General features: G+C 41.0%; 1 protein-coding gene across 1 annotated transcript in view; it reads left to right on the top strand.

The window, feature by feature from the left end:
• LOC306965021 (adenylate cyclase type 6-like) overlaps positions 1-22,889 on the top strand; it is a 36,410-nt gene that overhangs the window by 7,676 nt on the left and 5,845 nt on the right. Inside the window, exons 4-16 of the mRNA XM_079559228.1 lie at positions 10,306-10,455; positions 10,782-10,903; positions 15,028-15,139; positions 15,331-15,458; positions 15,917-16,075; positions 16,154-16,295; positions 16,450-16,575; positions 18,083-18,111; positions 19,259-19,406; positions 19,532-19,629; positions 19,763-19,850; positions 19,937-20,053; positions 22,406-22,555. Of these exons, the coding sequence (XP_079415354.1) occupies positions 10,306-10,455; positions 10,782-10,903; positions 15,028-15,139; positions 15,331-15,458; positions 15,917-16,075; positions 16,154-16,295; positions 16,450-16,575; positions 18,083-18,111; positions 19,259-19,406; positions 19,532-19,629; positions 19,763-19,850; positions 19,937-20,053; positions 22,406-22,555 (1,569 nt within the window). The remainder of the gene's footprint in view (positions 1-10,305; positions 10,456-10,781; positions 10,904-15,027; positions 15,140-15,330; positions 15,459-15,916; positions 16,076-16,153; positions 16,296-16,449; positions 16,576-18,082; positions 18,112-19,258; positions 19,407-19,531; positions 19,630-19,762; positions 19,851-19,936; positions 20,054-22,405; positions 22,556-22,889) is intronic.

Below are 22,889 nucleotides of genomic sequence, written 5' to 3'. Positions count from 1 at the left end.
TCAAACAATTGTTTTAGTTCTAAAAATGATCAGCTATCTGGTGTGCAAGATTTCAAAGAGAGATTAACAACAAACTCCACACAAGAAGTTCTTTTATGTGATATATTTGGATAAGCAAATCACAAGTGGAGTCCTTCAGAGATGAGCTACCGGCTGCTGGTTGGAGTGTGTCTCAGAGGAACATCCGTCTGTGCGTTTGTTATTGTGAGCTAAAGCTGGAGCTAGAGGAAAAACCAGTTCTCTAAGCAGAGCGGCTGTTTTGGGGTCATCGCATGAGGGAGTATGGAAACGTACCGCGACCTATGGGGAAATGAAAGATAGGCCTACCATCACTACAATGACACTGACAACTAGAGGTGCAACGATCCAGCTTTTTTGCTACCAGTTTGAGTGTCTGCCGATATCCAATATTTATCAATGCCAAGAGACTTTCTTAAAAGTGGCTTTCTCTGTGTGAAAAATGGAATTGAGTCTTTTCTCCATTTAAGATCAATAAAGTCATGTTTTTTTGTCATGATGTTACAGATCAATTATATCTATTGATAAACTAATGGATGAACAATAACTAGGATCACTGGCCTTTTCTACGCTATTATTCTTGGGTATATTACATTAACAACTCACATGAAGTGATCTGATCTTTACAAATATGTCAGATCAGTTATTTCTTGAACTAAAGTAGGCAAGGCAAGTTTATTTGTAGAGCACAATTCATTCACAAGGCAATTCAAAGTGCTTCACAGTAGCATATAATTACAAGACAACAGACAAAATTAATAAAAACATCAATATAAAATTCATCAATTACGGTAAAAGGCAAGAGTTCAGATAAAATGCTTTCAGAGTTGAGGCCTGTCTCACAACTAACAGGTTCTTAGCTTTAAACGTATATACAGTATGCCCATATTAATTTAGATTAAGGTGGTAAAAGTTGTGTTTTTAAGGCGTTGAGAGCCAAAAATGATATTCGTACAGTATCGGATATTTGCAGCCGATACCCGATATCATATTTTTTCCAGTATCGGCTCCAGTATCCAATACCAGTATGGGATCGGCGCATCCCTACTAACAACCAGGGAATGCAAATGGATTTAGACTAGAACACTGTTCTTATGTAACAAACGCCTGACAAACATCACACTGTGCAGTTTAGCCTATAGGCGTCTCCTGATGTGCTCTCGGAGTGCACTGTCACCTATGTACCCTTCAATACAGCCATGGTTCTCTTGTAATACAATCATAGAATTTGAGATTAAGAACAATAATTAAAAGTATTGTAGACCCAGTTAACCAACATAATGACAACAACATTATGTGAGAACGTCATGTTATTTTAATTCATTTTTAAACGAAGGGTCAACAGTTTACTTAGTGGTCATGTTACTCAGCAATGTCACAAGAAATCCATGTGCTTGTCTTCAAGAGGTTTAGTTGACAATGTTCTATTGATTTAGCCAGTGCTTATGAACACAGCACTAATTGGACAACATATGATTAATGCGTGCTTCCTGTAGTGTCAAACTAATTATTGCCGTTGTCCTTGTTTATGTTGCTCTTCCACAAAAGCCGCTTGTGTGAGTTGAATGGATCATCTGCGCTTGCCTTGTGGCTACTATCAAATGGTGAGAACATCTTCAGGTACAGTGTAGGCCTAAACAATGAATGAAGTCAAATAATAGATCCCCTTTAGTACAACCCCACCCCCTGTGAGTGAGGGAGAGCTTGTGACTCATCCACTTATTGTATTACCACCAGAGGCAGTGATATGAGCCCGGATAACTTGCAGTATCAACAAGTGCGAGCACAATTAGGACCAGCGATAAGCAAAATATTGCTCTAAAAACAGCCGCTGATAAGAAAATAATAGCTCGACTATTAATAGCTTTGGATTGGGAAGTGTAGGCTCCTATTAACAGTTAATGGTTTACCAGCAACCAAAAGTAAACAGAGAGATTAAATGCGGAACTGCCATGGCACTGAGCCAGTAAATACATCTCAGAAGTCAATTAGTAGTGCTAAACGTCGAACTATGTGTTGTGCAACTCCCTGGGCTTTGAGTGGTGTTCGATTCAGCGCCGGGTTAAGCCAGGCGGCCGACACGCACACGAGACAACTGTTCGTTTGGCTATTTGTGTTACAATTATGTTCGGCTGCTATCAACATGTGTTAGATCAGTGAGAGGATAGTGTTAGTACGTGTTACACGCTTCACCTTTCTCACCACTGAAACAGACACCACATAACAAGACGCCACACGGCACGCAGATTGCTTTTATTATTGTGCAAAATAGAGGTTGTCTTTTCACTCCCTTCGCCATGTCCCCAAATGTCTCACGGTTAATCTTTTTGTTGATAATGTTGCACTCTTCCAGCTTGTTCTAATTTTCAGTAAATGATGTCAAGAACAATAACAGAGCCCTCGTCCCATGATGTCACTTCACTCACTCAGTGGACTGTGCGTCTTTTGCTGGCTCCTCCTACGGGACTTAACAGAATCACATATTGTGGTAATTTAATGATGGAGCTGTGTTTGCTGTTTGGCTGTTTATTACTTAATAAAGATTTGTGATTACTCGGGCTGCGCTCTATATCACTCAATGAGTGTTATTGCAATATTAGGTAACACAATATCCATGGACACTTTCAAAACTGTGCAAAAGTTCAGTTTTAGTCATGATTTTCCTTATTTATTTCCTCTTTTGGACCTGTTCTAGTATTTTTTTGAATGTTGATCTGAAGTTGAAGGATTGAAGCATTCATGTGCATATTATTTGTGTTATCCTGTTGTCCTGGGACTGACCTATAGCAAACGTTACTATGGAGGATGATGGTAGAACACTTTGTGACTTAATATCCTTCTTCGCACCGCTTTTAACTAAAATCGCAGCATTCCTTTCTCAATAAACGCACCCCATTAGTCTCTGTCAGTGAAATTATGACCGTGCTTCTTTTATAGCATGTTGTTCTTAAAAGGAAAAAGAGGCAGCAGAAATTCCTACATGATAAGCTCACAGTCCAACAAATCATCCGGCAAAGGAAGCGCAAACGGCTGCTAGATTCGCAAATTAATACACACTTCATAGGTGCGTGGTTGATCTTTGCTTTTGCGGCTGTTTGGATGTGAGCGGAGGGTGACTGAGGACAGGGATGGGAGGGACCGTTGGTTCCAAACAATGACCCCCTCCCTACGGGACACCAATACTATTGACAAACAGAAAGAGCACGTGACATTTCAAACAGCTTTAACTGTAACACTAATGCAGCATTATGTAACGCAGGGTAGTACACCTTATGTTTATCTTGGCCTTATCGTAGAATTATAATTGTCGGCATTAGCTTAATGCACTTTTGAATGTCTAGTTTCTTACTTGACCATTTGGACAGGCCTTTAAAGATCATGATCATTCTTAACCGCTCATAAATTTAGAAAAGACGGCAGAAGGTCGATGCATCTGCAAATGAGTGTCCAGTTTACTTTTTTAAAATCTGGGTATTGATATTTTGTGTTTACGCCCTAAGCCATGTGGATATTGCATCACCCAATGTTAACATTAATTTGGCGATATATTGTGCGCCCCTAGATGTAAAAGTAAATCTAATGGGCAACATGTGAATGAATGTGAGAGTTAAAGATCATGTAAGTCCTGAGGTGAACCAACCATTCCCAGGGTGAACCCCGTCTAAGGCCCATAGTTTCTGGCACTATGATCCAAACATGACCTGGAAGAAGATGAATGAATAGTTTATTATTAAATTGTCCACTCTCATATATTTGTATTACCAGGAGCTGTTGACATGTCTCTGTTAAATTCAATATTTATTCTGTTCGGTCATTTTATTTCCTGAAAGTGATATCTTGGAGAGGAAATGTCTTTTTTTCTTTTTTTTTTTTTACCAGAAAGACACCTAATACCTTTTATTAAATTCCTTCAAAGCTTTGGCAGGTTTCAACAAACAGGGACATAACTGTGCACGGATATTTACAACATGATGTTGTAATGTGTGATGCTCGTTTGTTACCGTTTTTCAGTGGATGCCTGTCCTTTTGTCTGGGCTCGAGAATCTGTTCAATACGAGTTTTTTACCTGATTTATAATACAGTTATAAATCTGTATTGTGTGCACTCTAGAGGCTTTTATTAATTCTCTACTCTACATGTTTTGTGCCGCACTGAGTGTCTGAAACAAATCAAACATTTTAACTTCTGTTGCCACATTGTTACCATGTTGTAGCATCATCTGCACTCTATAGATATACATTTTATGGGATTTAGTGAATACAAGTGTTGAAAAATAAAAATAAAGTTTATGGACATGTATGTTCCTCGTCTTAGTCACATGCTGTGTCCATGTCCAAGAAGAACGTGAACTAACCATCACAAAAACCACGGGAAACTTGGACCTTTTTCAATCAAAGTCTTATGTTTTTGTATATTGCATGTACTGGTAAGAGTTCTATACACTTGAAGTCCAATCATTTGAGAAACCATTTATCTCCCCTGTAAACTGTCTGGAGTTTGTTTTACTGAGTTATCTGGATGGGCCGGATATTTAATGTGTTTGCTCAGCGTTTATCAGTTACTCTTAATTCAGACTCTGTTTTTCTGACTGATGTGGGGCCTGCACAGAGCTTCACACAATCCGCTCCGGCATTTTCACAAAGATTACTTTCTGGCCTTACTGGTCGACTGAGACCAATTTTGGTTTTGGGCTCTATCCACAGCGAAAATGGAGCTCGTGGTCCAAGTGGCAGGGGCCCAAGATGGCACCGAGCGGCCGTCCCCTCCCTCCTCACTCTGTAGCATTTATCTTTATAAGGAATAACCGTGTTCTTGTGACAGGAATTGTCCTTCATGGTGTTTTCTATTTTTAACATTGGCTGACCACATGTTTTCATTGCAGTGTGTGTGTGTTAACATTTTGTAAGTCATTTTGAAAGCTCCTCTTGTTTCCTGTCATGAGCAGAGACTAGCCCTGAAGTCAAGAGCATTGTCCCCCGTGTGTTGACTCTTTGACCATTCAAAGTTTAAACTTGTAGCTTAAAGCGCAGGTCATGGATAGGGACGGAGCTCAACTTTCCTCACATTGCAAGTCTTTCCAAATACTTCCAGATAAGAGAGAAATCTATCCATGGATTATTTCTGAACAATAGCTGTATTTCACAACAGTGTCATTGGTCCAACAGTCTGTGCCACCATTTCACCGGGTTGTCACGCAAGTAAATACAAGCTTGAGCAATCTTCCAGGAGAAATCTTGGAAATAGATTTCTAATGCTCAAAGGATATAGTAGGGGCTAAATATACACAAATAAAGAGAACTAATTGTGTTTTATAATGCTAAAAACGAGCACAGTTTTCCAAATACCAGGTAAGTTTTACCTGGTAGTACCTGGTAAATAGTAATTTAAAGATATTATTTGGTTTTATCGTTCTACAATTGTTACAGCTTTGGGACTAACAAAAATACTCATATTTAAAGCAGTACTAAGTAACTCATGCCCCTAGAGGCCATAAGCGCCACTGCAAGTGTAGTAGCATGTTACGTTTTTTACTCATGAATTGTCCGTGAGAGTAAATAACTACACTGACAGAAAAGACTCAAACTTGACTGCAAATACTGTTAAAGTGGCGCTAGCCCACAGTTAGCTTTGCTGGTTAGCCTGTTAGCTTCTTCTTCATGATTCCATTAGTGTGTATTGGGGCCTCCGATCCGGAGGCAGCAAAGTTGCAATTGTGGTTATCTAGCCAGAGACACCAGGGGGAGATGAAAGACCCCCCAATCATCCCATTAACCCTTGTATTACTCCCAGAGGGACCATGAAAAGGATTTATTAAGGTAAACAAGTCACTTTGTGCTGCTTTAAAATAATTAAAAGGGGGCAGTAATGAGAAAATAATATAATATATATAGCTATATCATGTAGATAAATTCAGTGCAAAGTGTTGTGGTAAAAGAGAAATTGCATTTTATTCTACATATCTGGGATTTATTTGGGGGGGGGAGAATAGCTCTGCTGTTTGTTTGCAAGACCCAGATCTGCCCAAATCCTTTCCCTTCATTTTCTGTTTAATGCTCGATCCATCTGTCTTATTTCGTAAAGCACCTTGCCGTGAGCCGCACCTTATAAGCTAATGTTTGGTCTTCTTTTAACTTCACCGCCAGAGCTTCCTTCCAAAATAGACGTTGAGAATCACGGGCCCAAAGAGACTGGAGAAATAAGTCCAAAGCGCTGTTGCTGTGTTTTCGGTCTCTCTGTGTTGTGTTTGGGAGTGCCGGAGCAGAGCAGGCCAGGCAGGCGCACTGCTGGATTGTGAGGCCTGGATGATATAAGTGCATCAACAGACACAACACGCTGAGGATCAAAGAGCTGCCAGCGCAAAAAGAGTCACCCCCACAGCTCTCACTTCAAGATTTATTCAAAAACCTTCGTGAATGCCCCGCAATAATCTGCAGACAGAGCGGTGACTAAGCATCAGCATAAGTTGGCATTAACACCAACTTTGTTCACCGTGTTTCGCACTGCACTTATACTGTTACATGAAGACATCAGTCAAGAGCTGAGTCACCTATAATAATGCTAATCAGGGATGGAGGAGGCTGAGTGGATATATTAGACTTTTTGTTTGAGTTGTCGACTAAACCATGACTAAATTTTCACGGATCCGTTTTAAACTGCCTTGTTATTTACTGATACAATTTAGCGATTGGTTGCGCTGTCAATTTGAATAGGCAAATATGTGTTATCAGAACCTCCCTGAACAGGACTTTTAGATTGTCTCTAAAGTCAGGCATTGAGCTTGTTGCCAAACCTCCAGTCAAATCTGATTAGGATGATGTTACCTGTATGGGAGTTTTGATCGCTCCTCAGAGTGCTCTTCAGAGCTCCGTCCTGGGAACGACAGGTGGCCCAGTGTCTCAGACTGAAAACTTAACAAAGTTACGGCTTCTCTTTGTTCAGAGCCATCTGTTTAACTGGATGTGATCAATTTTTAGTGCAGACCCTCCACTGGTGGTCCAGTGTGCACGCATTAGAAGGACTCTGCCCTGTGAGGAGGACAAAGGCTAATCTCTGAGTGGCCGACAGGAGACAACTGCAATAACGCACAGTGCACATGAGTGGATGTTCTGCAGGTTTGTACGGATTTTTGATGGAGGGGTGATGAGGTGTCTCGCACCTCTTGGCAGCTTTGATCTGAATCATGTTTGATCTGTTATTCTTTATCATCCAGCGTCAAGGAGTTCATCAGAATGTGCTCCTTTCTTCAGGGTCTGGGCCTCTGAAATAAAAACTCCAGTTGTTGTGATGCTGACTCCCGTTGGTATTTGCCCTGTACATCAAAGACATGTTTTCTTCTCTATTAACTATGAATGGTTTTATTTTCATAATTACTCCAGAATTAGTTTATCCATTTATTAAAGTTACTCTTAATCCTCTTTGAACTGCTCTTGCTCTGGGTATTTGCCTATGGCAGTTCAGTGTTACTGTTGTTTTGTTTCATGTCCAGCTTGTTGGATGGTCTGTTGTGGCAATAGGGGCCCAGCCCTTGTGTGTACAGTGTAAACCTCAACCGCTGCCATCACTTTCACAGTTTATGGCTTTGTGTTTGTCAGAAATGTTATATTACCAGGCCACTACAGTGCAGCGTATTTAAGAGTTTAAACTGATAAAAAAGCAGGGTCACTACAACTATGCTGCGAATCCAGTCTCCAAGATAATCATCGTCTCTGCACTGGGTCTGGGCTTTTCTCATAGACTCAGTAGAAATACACACATGTGTACACACACACATACACACGCACACACAGGTTTGGCAGCATACCAGCAGATTCATAGTAAAGTGGTGTGGGTTTAAGTCGTGATGTTATTTTAAATGATTGTGAAGTCTCTTTGTTTAAGCGCATCCATCATGTTTACATGTTTTTTTCTCATTATTGATGATTTCATCTTCAGAGGAAACACTGTGTGCTCTGGTCATGGGTCAAGTGACTTTCCCAGGCTGAGTGTGTGCCTGTGTGTGTAGTGTAGTTCATTGTGGTGTCTGTTTTAAGGAACGCGGGGAAGTCCACAGCATCATACTGTAGACCAGAGGTGCTCAAGGAAACTTTTTACATTTTTATGATTTACATTTTTGTTGTCTCATAAAAACACACGTGACAGTGTATGGTGTTTTGTATGCACATGTATGAACAAAGTAACTGTTTTAATCTTCCTGAGGGTGCAGATGACAGGAATCAGCCTACACAAGAAAATAATGAAAATGTAAAGAAAGTTGCAATTATTTAGTGATATTTGTCTTTGAGAGTAGAGATGTATGTGATGATCAGCTGATGCCATCATTTTGGTCTTAAGAAATGTATAGACATTTATATTCTTCACATGCTCACATCATGCCCAAAATGTAAATTCACTGGAATGAACCTTGACGATGATTAGAATGATCAGCGTTATCCACTGCATTTGTACCGATTAGCTGGTTTTGTCCACTTGCACGGACATTGCGAGCCTGCCTTCCACAGAGGCACAGAGCATGCAGTGCAGAGGAATGCTTTTAAGGCCAATGACCCTGTAAAGCTAACTATCTAAACTGTACTTGCTCCATCGAGAGATAATGCTGTTATGTGCTTAAAAGACTTATTGTATAACTAGAATACCTCTGCACTCGGCACATGGAGCCTAAGATCTTGAACTGGGCTTTTTCTGTCTGCCATCCGCCATCTTTTAATGTCCATTTTGGATTTGGATTTTTATTATACATTTATAAAACCTCTATTATTGTATGTCTTTCCTGTTGTTATTTTTTTGTGTGTTGAATATTTGTGTTGGTTTTTTGGCTTTAATTTTCCATAAAAGGCCGATTTTTGTTTTCATTAATAATATCCTTCATGTACTACACAAGAAAATTAGGCAGAATTGTCTTTTTTTGCGATGTCTCTTTTTACTGGTCTTCGCTACAGACTGTGTCAGTGTATTATTAAACCATTTTGTCCGCAGTACATTTTGATCTGGGTACTGAAGGCCCTTGGTCCCTGAGGTCTCTACCACACTCCTAAATATAAGAGTCCAATGGCTGTGACACTTCTTAGTCCTGGTTCACATAGTTAAGTTGTGGTTTTGTTCTGAAATTGGGAACCTATAGTCCGTCTTTTGTCCAGTGGCATGTTTCACAGTAATTCTGTGTCCATTCCTCTGGACTCTGTTGTTTTGAGTCTTGACTGGAGTAACATTTGTACTGTCTCCTTCTATTACATTACATTCTGTTTATTTTAATGTATCCTTTCCGTAGTTCCTCTGAGGATGATACAAGTGTTAATGGGATGATTGGGGGGTCTTTCATCTCCCCCGGTGTTTATGGCCAGATATTTTCCGAACTATAAGTCGCACTTTTATTCATAGCTTGGGGTGTGACTTAAAGGGGCTAGATGCAAGTTTGCCATTTTATGCTCACTACTGCCATCTCAGGTAATACGTGTCACTGCACCCTCTATATTAAGCTCATGCATGACGGCACTTCGGACCCGAATTAACACCTTTTTGAGTGACATGATTTTAGAGGCAGTTGTGGTGAACAGGTCTGGGCTCATTCTACACATTAGGACATGGCTGGAACATGTAGGGGGAGGAAAATACATTATTTCAAGATTTTTAAACTCTGTATAGTCCCTTTAAATTCGGGTGCGACGTATCTATCAAAATGTATAATTTCACATGTCATAAGCGGAGGTTACTCTTACTGCAATGAAGATAACAAAAAAAAAAAGCTTATCGCGGGCTAAAAGCTAGATGGCCACAGCTAGAGGAACGAGTTTGCAAATGAGAGCTTGAACAGCGTGATGCCGGGAGAGGCTTGTCAACGGTGCAGTTTCGCCTCCATGCCCCCACTTATACTGAAACTACAGTAATTGTGATTATATTTAATTATTGCAACAGCACGTTTAGATTTATGAGAGGACATAAATAGAAACGGCAAAACTAAAACCGCAATGTATTTCAGAATACGTCTGCTTGTCTAAAAAAATGGGTTGGAATGACCCTTTGGTGTGGACGGGACATTGAGTTGCACAGCTTAATTAATTGCAATCATTGAAACTGAAATTAGTTGTGCTGCCCAAATACTGATGGCTCCCCAGGGGTTCATTTGAGGAATGTCGCAGTAAATGACATGGAGTGTTATCAACTTAGTTCTGTTGACCTCACCCAGGTCAGGCAGAGTTCACCCTGCTTTGTGATTTGACACGCACATACTTGGAGGGATTCAATGTGATTTTTCCCTTATTTGACCATGTTATGTGAATGTTTGCTTTCCAGATCAGTGCCAACGTGCTGGTCTTTCTGTGCACTAACATGATTGGGATTTGCACGCACTACCCCGCCGAAGTGTCCCAGAGGCAGGCCTTTCAAGAGACAAGAGGGTACATCCAGGCCAGGCTACATCTACAGAGGGAGAACCAGCAGCAGGTATATCGGCATACATGATTCCCAAGCAAATGAGCTCCACGCAGCCACATTCAAATGTGCAAAAGGAGCAGAGGGGTGTTTCCATTTTCTAATTTGTTTGTGTCAGGTACCAACAATATGTTCTGGAGTGTATTGAGTTGCGCCATCTCTCTGTGCTAGATGCTAGACTCGCACGATCCCACGCGTTGGCCAGCGTGGCACAGTGACTCATCGAGCCTTCACACATGAAAATAAATGAATGGACACAGCCTTTCTCTCCATATCTGTCTAATTTCCACTTATCCCTCCCCCCCCCCCCCCCCCCCCCCCCGCTCTCTGTCTCCCAGGAGCGCCTACTACTGTCGGTGCTGCCAAGGCATGTAGCCGTTGAGATGAAGGAGGACATCAATGCCAAGAAGGAAGATATGATGTTCCACAAGATCTACATCCAAAAGCATGACAATGTTAGGTAAATACCGTACAGTGGATTTGAATGTGATCAAAACAGTGGGAAACGAGAATGAACTAGAATGTCTATGTGTTTGTATTGTAAACTATATGAACCATTTCCCTCTGTTTTTAAATGCTGTGCTACGACAATCCCCATAATGAATAATTGTGATCTCGTAAGTAATGTTCTTGGACAAGGAGATGAGTTTGTAGGACGGATTAGCCTCTGCTAAGGGCACCTCAAGTTACAGCCAAAGTCAAATGCAAATCACTGCTGCAGAGAGGAAGAGAAATGTAAACAGTTTGTCGTTGTATTCATCCTAAGCTTTTACCTCGGCTTTTGTGTTTCAAGTTGGATAGAGATTGATATTTTACTAGGACTTGTTTAAATACTACTAATATCTCGCGCAGTTTTAAAAGCTTGATGCCTTTTTCTCTCCAGCTGGCTCTAAAGCAGGCAATGTGGGTGAAGTGTCTTGAGAGTATGTGACACAAAGACAATATGTGTATCTAGCAGGTGGGCAAGCGCTGAAACCTCATAAAGTAATATGAGTGGAAGTTGTTCGATGTGGTGGTTTGAAAATTACAACTTATATTAGAAAATGGGTTGATTGAGTTGAGGAAGCTTCACTTCTATGTTCACAAGCTTCTTTGTGCTAAGACTGGTAAAACACACTGCAGAGGTCTATGTAAACTCTGGTCACTAATGAGCGAAGTGGTCAGGGCTGCAATAACCCCTCATACGACATTTCACTGAACAATGTTTGTAATGGGCTGGGGGGAAACTGCGAAGCCTCTGAAGATGGAAGCGAAACGTTCTCTGTCAACCCAGTCCAGTCGACAGTGTATAAAATTACATTATCATCTTTTATACTTACAAGTTATGCAGGATATTCCTGTGTATTTATGTATATGCACTTTTTTTTTATACAAGTCACTTGGGTTGGCGACATTTCAAAAGTTGTGTATTATTTAAGCATGATGCGGGACTGGAGGACATGCAAACCCCCTGTGAACGCTCAACTGTATTTTCACGTCTCTAGTTGAGATTGTGTAACAAACAAGGTCAAAAACATGCATTTGTCATTTCGTTTTTTATTATGTTTCTAGGCAAAGATACGGTGAATCAAAGTTTTCTGAAATGGTCACATTGTTGCTGATTTGTTGAGAATTTGTTGTATGCAACATCCGACATGATTCAGGGATGACACACTGTGCCATCTGGTTTGTCCGTTGTCAAAGCATTATTTTGTTTTCAGCAGTACAATGACCCTAAACATGCCTCCAAGCTGAAAGTAATTTGACCGAGAAGCAGAGTAATGGGGTCCTGCATCAGATAACTTGCAACAGACAGGATTCAGGGCCCAGACGGATGAATAAACTCAAATGCACAGCATATGTGGCTATAGCTCAGGCGTTACAGAAAAGTATTCTAAGGAAGCTTCGCTAAAAGCTTGGGTGGTGCACTTCTTTATGACCATTTACTTATATAAAAGAGTGGCTTGTGGTTTTATCTCACACTGACACTTGAGTTACACCTTATTCTCATTCCTGATGGTGTGCATAAAACATGTGACATTGGCAAAAACACTAAGAGTGAAATTGCAATCTGCTTCAAATAGTGTGTTGAAGTTTAGTTCTGTGTTGGGAATCGTTTGGAACTGGGATAGTCCTAGTATGGTCATATAACAATTTGTCAGTACTTCTTCAGTTTTGTCACAATTGGTATGCACTTTGTATTGGCATTACATGACCAGGCATCTGCAACTGGCTGTAGATTCATATGCAGCTCTTTGCCCTTGGTAGAGTCCACACTTTGGCTCTAACATGTGGTAAAGTTCAGGGTTAGACGTGTCCTGGACTGGAGATACTTCGACCTGGTCTAATGTGGAGTCAGTTCTTAGTGAAACATTTTTTATACGGATTCAGTTGCAGCTAAACCTACTTAGTTGATTGTGGCTTTTATGGACAAGAATTTTGTCATTTTGGGAAAGATTGTTTTTTTGTATTGAAAAGGCTCCAGAACACTGAACTAAACTACTGAGCGCTCGCATTTCACTGTGATGGGTCGAATCCACCCGTCACTCACTCACAGCATGATGAAATCTGACCAGTAAGAGAAGAAGTTGACAAAAGTTGACAACTGATTTGGACCTAGTTTAGACCTTGGTTACTCTGGAGTTAGGTTCATTTCAGCTCACACCGCTGATATGAGTTGCAGTGTTTTTAATTTCTTCCACCTGACACCTGTGCACAATATGCATACAATACTGACACAACCACTTTACTTTACGTCATTTTGACTTTATGCAACCGCTACAATCTGGTTCACATTGAGTGGTGAATATGGTTTTCATGTTTTACAATAGCCCATTTTGTGAGCCCAGCTTGTGGCGTTGAATGTGCAGAGGATGAAATGAGGTTGCAGCAGAGATCTCCTCTTAGAGGTGACCCAAATAGTTGCAGGTGATGCTCTTAGTCGAACAAGTTGTTGAAGCCGCTCTGCTCTAAAAGGTGTATACTTACTAAAACAATCCATTACTTAAATGTAACCCTAGATTAGGGGCCTCCAATGCCCCCCATTCGACACAGGTCATATCCAAGTGCACCTGCCCCGGACAACGAACGCATATAAGATATTAATGAGGCAGATGGAGGTCAGATTTCATCGCCAGGGTTTGTTCTGCAGGGCTAGTTTTAATTATGGCCAACAATAGCACTTAGACTTCATCATAATTATTCTTTTGCACAACACGATACTGTTGTTTTACCTACATCTCGTGAGCAAACTCATTTGTACCATGCAGAGGCTTACATTACTTTACTTCACTGGACAGGCGGACATGTTGAACCTACTTTACATTTGAAACTACCTTTAATGCAGCATTGGTGAGTAAAAAATGTGTTGATGACCCTGCTGCTGATCAATTTGCTTGGTAAACGATCGCCGTGCATTTAATGTCTACTGCCTTTTAAATAAAGATTTGGGTTAGAGATGCAGGTCATCAAACTAGAGCTAAAAGGTTTTGATTCTTTGTTCCTCGTTATATAAAATAAACAGATTAATAAATATAATATAATCACTATATTATAACAATGCTCTCAACTTCCACGTGTAGTCAACTTCACTGACAGTCACCGTCTGTCACAATCAGGCAATACCACAATAATATGGTTATAATGTTTAATACAGAACAACTTTCCTATCACTGTATTTCACATTACCTATATACCTACTTACTGTATTATATCACATTCAATTCAGTCTGAGTGCTGCCCCCTAAAGGCCATAAGTGCACACAGCAAAATTCACTGTACATAAATAATCAACTTAACAGGAGAAGAGCGTTGCATGATGTTGCTTTACACTGAGGCTCAAAGCGTCACAATGCCAGCACTGACAGGTTTGACCGTTAGTTCCTGATCAGATGTTGGCTGGACAAAGTTCTTAAGAGGTGCAGAATTGTGTATGATTCTACTCGTGGGACACTTGCCAGTCTTTCAATATTTGAAAAGTCTGTATTCAGGAATATACAACATTTTAGAGCCTGTTTATGAATCTTTAATGTATTTTTAGGCCTGGGACCAGTAGTTGGCATAATAAGGTCGTGATCATCATAAAAAGGTTTTCACTGCCTTCAAGTGCAATGAGTTACTTAAACGTTTCAACATCAAAATTCATACTGTGACACGTCTGTTTAACAGGCTTTTAAAATGGCCTCCACTGTGACACCCAAATGAGCTTTGATAGTGGACTCTGACTCCTAAGTGTTGTCTTGAGATGAGACCAAAGATGTTGCTTGCTTAGTTGTGAAAAACGTGTTGGTGCTAACAGTGCCCCCTGTTGTCTCAGAGTGGAACTGTGCATCAGAGCTGTCGTTGTGTTACTATCAAAAGTAAGCAATGTGAGGCATGCAGGCATGGAGACAAGGGCTGCTGTCAATCAGAGGAACAGACAGGACGAGGTGACCTACATTGGACAGTGATGAGATCCAGAGTTGGACAACTGTCTGACCCCTCTGCCCTCCCTAAAGCATGAAGCAGCTGGCCAGTATACAGGTCAAACAAGGGGCTAGGATGTGCCACTATAATCAATCTTGTTCATATAACAATATAAAATGTCCTCTGTTTTATTTTCCACAGTATACTTTTTGCAGACATCGAAGGCTTCACCAGCCTGGCGTCCCAGTGCACAGCGCAGGAGCTGGTCATGACACTGAATGAGCTGTTTGCTCGCTTTGACAAACTGGCCTCGGTAAGAAACCTGCTGTGACCGTTTTCCCTAGGGAACTTTGAACAGTGTCCCTTATGTAACCAGACTGTAAATGACACACGGGATGCATAGGGAGAGATTACTGAAGTGTTGTGTAACAAATGAGACCACATGATGATCTATTTAAATTATGCATTATAAAGGCACTTAATGCACTGGTCTTTGCTGTGCAGGAGAACCACTGCCTGCGTATCAAGATCCTCGGAGACTGTTACTACTGTGTGTCAGGGCTGCCTGAGCCCCGCGCTGACCACGCCCACTGCTGTGTCGAGATGGGAGTCGACATGATTGAAGCCATTTCGTGAGTTTCAACATTCTCCTTGTGATCCCTCGTCGTCTTTTTCTTTCTCCCAAAGAAGCATTCATTATTCTAACTCATACACTGCTGTGCCGTCACTGTTTTGCTTAGGCACCAAAAGGTTGAGGTTAATTATAGGAAAGTGAGACTCACTACACTTTCGCTTGGTTTGAAGCCCTGGTTTTGTAATGAAGTCAGTGTCATAGTGGCTGCAGACACACAATGATTCTGATTAGATACTGTACTACAGGCACGCAGACCATTGGGAAAAGCATGAGCACTTGAAATGAGGCTGATGTTCAGGGGTAATACAGCTCTACAATCTTCATCTATTCATTGTCTTCAAAGTATTTGTGGATGGATAGTAGTCACATGAAATCCACGTAACTCACTGACTTTGAGTTTGTAAAACTCATGGCAAGAACCAGAATAGTTGAATAACTGCATTTGTTTTCTGGCAGGCTGGTGAGAGAGGTGACGGGAGTTAACGTGAACATGCGGGTGGGCATCCACAGTGGGAGAGTTCACTGTGGGGTGCTGGGTCTTCGCAAGTGGCAGTTTGACGTTTGGTCCAACGACGTGACTCTTGCCAACCAGATGGAGGCGGGGGGCAAAGCTGGGTAGGCCTCACAAAATCCATCTGCCTCTAGCCTCTTGGTCAAATGCTCTTCTCATTTATGATTTAACTTTGTGTTTAGGCGGATCCACATCACCAAAGCCACTCTGCAGTATCTAAACGGAGACTATGAGGTGGAGCCGGGGCATGGAGGGGAGAGGAACGCTTACCTGAAAGAGCAAGACATCGAAACATTCTTGGTGCTGGGCTGTAGCCAGAAGAGGGTTAGTCGCACATACGCACATCTCCTTGACCTCTCAACGATATCACAGCGGTGTCATATTTCACACAAACAGTATAATGGATTATGAGCTGACACAGTAGACCTTGTTTGTCATAGCATCTGCTCTAAAGCCTGTCCTGCTGGTGTCTTTGCAGAAGGAGGAGAAGGCCATGATGGCCAAGATGCAGAGAGCACGCGCAAACTCAGCGGACGGACCCATTTCACACTGGGTACAGGACAGATACTCCAGAAACAAGGGCTCCAAAGTCTTAAGGCAGATGGTGAGCTACACAAACACAAACCTGAGTAAAACAAGGCACCTGTTTACAGTTTGATATTTGATAAAAACAGCCATTACCGGATTACATTTTCTTGAGTAAGGCAAGAGCAATTTATTTGTAGAGCAACATTTTTTGCAGAATGCAAAATACTGTCAAAGTAAAGTGCTTTTTCGGAACAATGTGATGGTCAAATTGAGAATTATGTCAAGTGTATTCACTTTTGTAAACAAATGCTGTGGCCTGCGACTGAACTGCCAAAGGCTGAGTGTACACTTTGAGAGGGATGGGAAAAGGCATTTTCCAAGGCATATTGCAAAGTTAGTTATTCTATCTTTCTAACTTTTTTTTCTCTCAATTATGCTTTGTTTTGATAATAAATCCCCTCAGACCACATAACACCAGTTCCATCAGCTCCACTGGTGTCTGGTAAACTAAAGGACTGAACACAAACTTCTGTTAAGCTTCAAATCTCTCCATCATCTGGCCCCCACGTACATCTCCAACTTGATTCAGCTTTACACCCCATCGTGCTCACTCTGGCCCTTGTCTGCTACCCTGCTGTCCACACCCACCTTCAAACTAACCACGATGCTCCTGTAGCCTTCAACTGCTCAGCCTCCAGCTGAGCGCACTCCCACAGCACATCCATACTCTGGACTCTATAGACCTGTTCAAATCTGAAAACACACTTGTTCAAAGCTGTCTACTCACTCTGTCTTGTTTTAATTGTAAGGTGACCTTGGGTGGTAGAAAGGCGCCATCTAATAAAATGTACTATTATTAAATCTTGATAAGCATTGTTGAAAGGCAGCAAACATTTTTTTAAGAAGTTAAAAGTCAAGGGTAAGAAAATGGATTGACAGAAGCAGGGATGGTGCACGACTGAGCTCTCTGGGATCCCTGTAGCCTCATTACTACTCCGTCTAATCTGGTGAGGCTTCAGCTGGAGATCCTCCATCCTTCTGCTTCTTTCTGCCACTTCCTGAGTCTCTGTGAAGCATAAGTCTCATTTCCTCCTCTCCCATGCATTCTTACCATACCCTTAATGTCATTTTGTCCTCTCTCTCTCAGAGGGGTTTAAACCCAGGGGGCGACTTGGGTGTAATTTGAACCCTTCAAGCATTAATTAAAACATCAGTCTGGCTCGCAGGGATTAGCTGTGCAGATGTCCGAGGCACAGTCTATTTTTCAGTTGCGCAGACGCTTCATGATAATTCCCTACAGTCCACACTGTGCTTTACAGGGTTTAGGACGTTTTCAGATAAATATTGTATTTCATATTGTACTCGTCTGATGCTACAATCACATCCATTACATTTCTATCAGTAAAAGATGCATTAAAAGTCATAGGTTGAAGTTCAATGTCTTTGGTAGAAGCACGGCCAATCCAAAAAGCTGCTAGGGCTGGTAGAAGCTAAGACAAGATGCAATAACAGAAGTGTCAATCAACAATTCCTTAATGCTCTGTATATGTTCATGTACTGACTGGGATCTGTGTTGCCCGCAGGGCATCGATGAGGCCTCCAGCAAAGACAAGTGAGTCAAACCTTCCAACTTGTTGTTTGCTAAATCACATCTGTTTCCAAATGGCTGTACGTCTCATGTCTAACATTTAAACAAGTAAAAAACACACACCTTGTGAAAATCTGACTTACCAGATCTCGAGGTGTACAGGTGCAGAACAGAAGCTCCGTGTTACAACGGACTATAAATACCTGGGAATTATTTTTGATTCACAATTTACATTAAAAATATCAAGACGAAAGTCATTCAAACGTTGAACTAAATCTTGCAAATGTTAGGTACATCAGATAGAGTTTAGATACAGAAGCTGCTGAATTATTTTTCAATACTATGTTGATGCCACATCTGTCGTTTTGCGTCATCAGCTGGTCTCAGGGCTGTAAGACGACTCTGATACCAATCTATTCTGTCTATAAGCAGGCTCTGAAAGTCCTGGACATGAAACCTTTTCCTCATCGCCACTGCGTATATTGGATACATATTAACAGCTGAATTGGGAGTTCAAGATGCTAATCTGGTTTTTAAAATCCTGCGTGGCTTTGCCCCAGCACCACTTTCTAATTTTGTAAACCTGAGCAAGAGACAAACTAGATCCGCAACCTCAAATAACCCGATAGTCTCCCTCAAGAAAAGTGCCTTCAGCCAGTCGGCCTCCTCAGTGAGGGCAGTCCAGTTCTGGAACACTAACCCTTCTCATTTACGTAACGTTGATGCATTTAGAAATTTAAAAAAAAAAGAAAAGAAAAAGCTAAAATCAGGGTTACTCACTTGTGTGCATGACCGTTAATGTCTTTTATATTGTCTCCTGCTGGTTTTGTGTTACAATGTTACAGTGTTATTGTTCATGGTGCTGATGTTTAGTGCTTGTTGCCGTATGGTTGTGTGTGAGATCATATTAATATTGTTTTACTAGTTTCAGGTAGGCTACTAATGACTGTTGTTGTGTCTTGTTTGCGGCCGGCAATTTACATCTTACCCAGGGACGACAGTTGAAAATGAGTTATATAGCTCAAACAAATGTTGTTAATATGCATTGTTCCTGTTGTGACAATGCAATGCAATAAAAAATTTAAACCTACTAGCTCTGAGTCACACACTCACTGTCACAACACTGCCCCTCTCAAACCCCACAGTGATTTATGGTTTTGTGCGCCTTTAGTCGTTGCGCTCAAGAGTCGCTGAACCCTGAGGACGAGGTGGATGAGTTTCTGGGACGAGCCATTGACGCACGCAGCATCGACCAGCTCCGACGAGACCACGTCAAGAAGTTTTTCCTCACGTTTCAGACTCCGGACTTGGAAAAAAAGGTTTGCAGTTTTGCAGAGCGTATAGGGTAGTGAACAGTTGAGAATATAAACATTCATGAAAAAAGAACAAGAAAGAAAACATATATGGACAATTAAGTTGCAACTCTTACATTTTCTGATTCCAGTACTCCAAAAAGGTGGATGACCGTTTTGGAGGATACGTGGCCTGCACTCTTTTTGTATTCTGTTTCATCTGCTCCATTCAGATGACTGTATTTCAAAAGTAAGGATCTGTTTTGAACTATTAAATGCTAAGCATTTCCCCGTTAGCGTTGGACTGAACAGAGCATGGGAAATGTTGTGTGTACTAGTTTACAGTGAGCGCTATGCTTCATCATTTGTCCCCTTCTTCACAGAACTGCGCTTATGGTCGGCCTTTACATCAGTATCTTCATCTTGCTCGTCAACATCCTTTTCATTTGTGCCATTTACTCCTGTATAAAGGTAAGAAAATACTTGACAATACTGACATGTAATTATCGCTTCTCTGTAGTTATTGATCTTCGCTTCACTGTCATCTGTTATTCTAGCTCTTCCCAGCTGCCTTGCAGACTGCGACCAGGAAAATTGTCCAGTCTCGTGCACACAGTACTTTAGTGGGCGTCTTCACCATCCTCCTGCTCTTCATCTCATCCTTTGTTAACATGGTAAGCTGACAATTTTGTGACCATCTAGGTTCATCATTGATCACAATAACTAGTTATGGTACAGGGACGGGTTACAGCACAAAGGCAAATTTACACCTGTATTCCCAGTAAGCGATGCTGTATTCGAGACCTCATGAAACACAGCACATTGCTCAATGCACTATTATAGATATAAGATGCATCGGGGATCTATCTGCTGGAATACATGGAGAAGTGAACCGAGGCCTCGTTTACAGGGGATCTGAAGCAGCGCTCAAAACACTTCATTAGATCAGTGGTTCACAACCTTTTTTTATAGCCACGTCCCCCATTTTAACAGTTCATTAGGATCGTGACCCTTGCCCGGGTCAGACCATGGGAAAAACACATTAACCTATATAATTCTTAAAAAACAAAGAAAAAACAATGGCTAGAATAAAATTAATCAAATTTGGAACAAATAATAGCATGGTAAAATAAGCATGTATGCTACAATACCATAATAATAATATTGAAATATATATTTTTATCTATATGCTCTGGCGAGTGGCGACCCCCCCAAATTTGTCTCACCCCAGGTTGAGAACCCCTGCATTAGATCATGAGCAGTGAGCTCCAGCTTAATATCACTCGTCCCTGGATCGTCCCCAATCTATAAGTCAGTTTTACACATAAGTAGAACCGGGAAATGTTTAGTCCTGGTTCAGTTCTCAGATTCCCCCCGGTTGTTATGTTTTTTTGTTTGTTTTTTTGTCACATTATTATCACTTTTGTCACTTTTTTGTCACTTTTTTTTTTTTTTATCTAATGCCAATCAATTAGTCTTTATAAAGTACTTTTTACGAATTAAGCACTGGTTAAAACCCCTCACGCGATGGAAGGTTGGTGATTTAAGAGCCAGATAGTGACTGTGGTAGTTGATGTGAAATGTTTCTAAAATCACTGTGTTTACAAAGGGCTCTCCATCACTCTGCTTTATCTGTTAGAAGTGTATGTGATGAAATCCTGCATCGGTGTGGCATTTGCACAATTAGAGCATTGGCCTAAGGGGGCGCTATATTTAGAGGCTGAGCTGTAATTGCTCAAAATTCGCCTGTGTTGACAGATGGGGTGATCTATTTTTATCTGCCATATTTCTATTTACAAACACTGAGGACGGGGCGATATGTCAGTGGTTAAAGGGCAAGAAAATATATTAGTTGTAAATTTCGAAAGTGAGGTGTAGCAGCTCGATTTATGCATCGAGAAGGGTATTTTTTGGAAACCGTGTCTCACGTCGCTCTGTCCCAGGATGTTGCCTTCATTTTGTGGCCTGTCACGGTTTGCAGAGTGTGACTTTGGTCTTAATGTCTCGCCTGTCTCTCGTGCGCTCGGCTCCTTCGACCACGTTTGAATTTCTTAAGGATTATGCGCCGACTCACATGCTCCGTTCAGCACCTGCCTCTCCTAATCCTGCGCTGTTAAGCCCTCATACAACCAGCTTCTCTGTATGAATGTTGTATTCTGCGCTGCCTATTAACTGATAAGATTTCAGTGTCCTGAATGTTGCACGCTGCAATGATCCAAGGTCATTTGAGGAAACAATAACAGATCGGACGGTTAAGATTGAATAACTTGAACCCTATTATCAGATGCTACAGTATGCTCTTTGCATGCACTGGTTAAAGCACTTGCATTATGTAAATCAACTTGATCCTCCAAAAATATTACTGTTTTTTAATGAATAAATCACTTTTGGCTTCTGTAGCTTGGTATTACTGTTGGTGTCCGTAGCACTTTACTTTGTACAGTGATAGTGTGGTATTAGGATGGAAATAGTGTGGTGCCTAAAAGTGGGATAACATGGTAATTTTAACTGTAGCATTAACCCAGTGCAAAAAACTCATCTTTAGCAGTTTCTTAATAATCATTTTAAAAAACAAGGCTGCAATGCACTTTCCATTATTCCATATTATCTATCGTTATCCTGCTTTTACCATCTTATTACCATGTTAATACTGTGTTGTACATAAAGTGCCACCAAAGAATGTGATAACTGTATTTTTAATATTTTTAATAATATGAATTTAAATGCTTAAATGTCTGTGGTCAGACACTGCTTTTGTCAAGTTTCTGTCCCGCCTCAGGCCCCAAGCAGCAGCCAAACACTTAGAATTCCTGACTAACATTTCAGTTTATTTTCCACAAAAGACACAGCTGCACATAATTCAATTCTTTGACATGCACTTTTCAAAACTGGTAATATGACAAATGGATGTCAAAGAAGCTAAATCCATAATTATTAAAGGATAATTATTAAAGCAAATGATCACATGAAGCGCTCACTCCAGTTTGTTCCCAGACAGCTAACCTGCTTTCTCTTTCTGGATATAGTTCACATGCAGTATTGAGCGTCTGGACAAGTGCGTGGAAAAGGAGCTGAACACTTCAGTGAATCTGTGTCTCCTGCACAACCTGAGCGCCATGGCGAAAGACGGCCTGACTCTGTGCACCGCACAGTCCATGCCCTGCCATTTCCCTGAGGTCAGCATCAAAACATTTCACTGTGTTTGCTCTAGTGTAAACCAGCTCAGACTTAGCAGAGCTATATGTCAGCAGTGACAGCAGCAGACAACTTTGTAAGAGGACTAGAATAATATTTATAACCCTAAACTGAACATTCCTGAATGGAGCCTAAACATTACATGCTTTTTCAGGTAATATGGCTGCACGTTCTACTTATGTTTCATTAACATACACACAAAAAGTCATTTCCGCAACTAAACCCTCTCTTCAAATATAAATCTACACTTGTTATGTGCCTTAGTCAAATGAAGGTTACAGTAAAAAAAAAAAGGGTTTCATATATTTTTAATAT

The sequence above is a fragment of the Gobius niger genome (genome assembly GCF_951799975.1).
Source record: "Gobius niger genome assembly, chromosome: 6".
NCBI lineage: Eukaryota > Metazoa > Chordata > Actinopteri > Gobiiformes > Gobiidae > Gobius > Gobius niger.
This window is presented reverse-complemented; position numbering and strand designations above follow the sequence as displayed.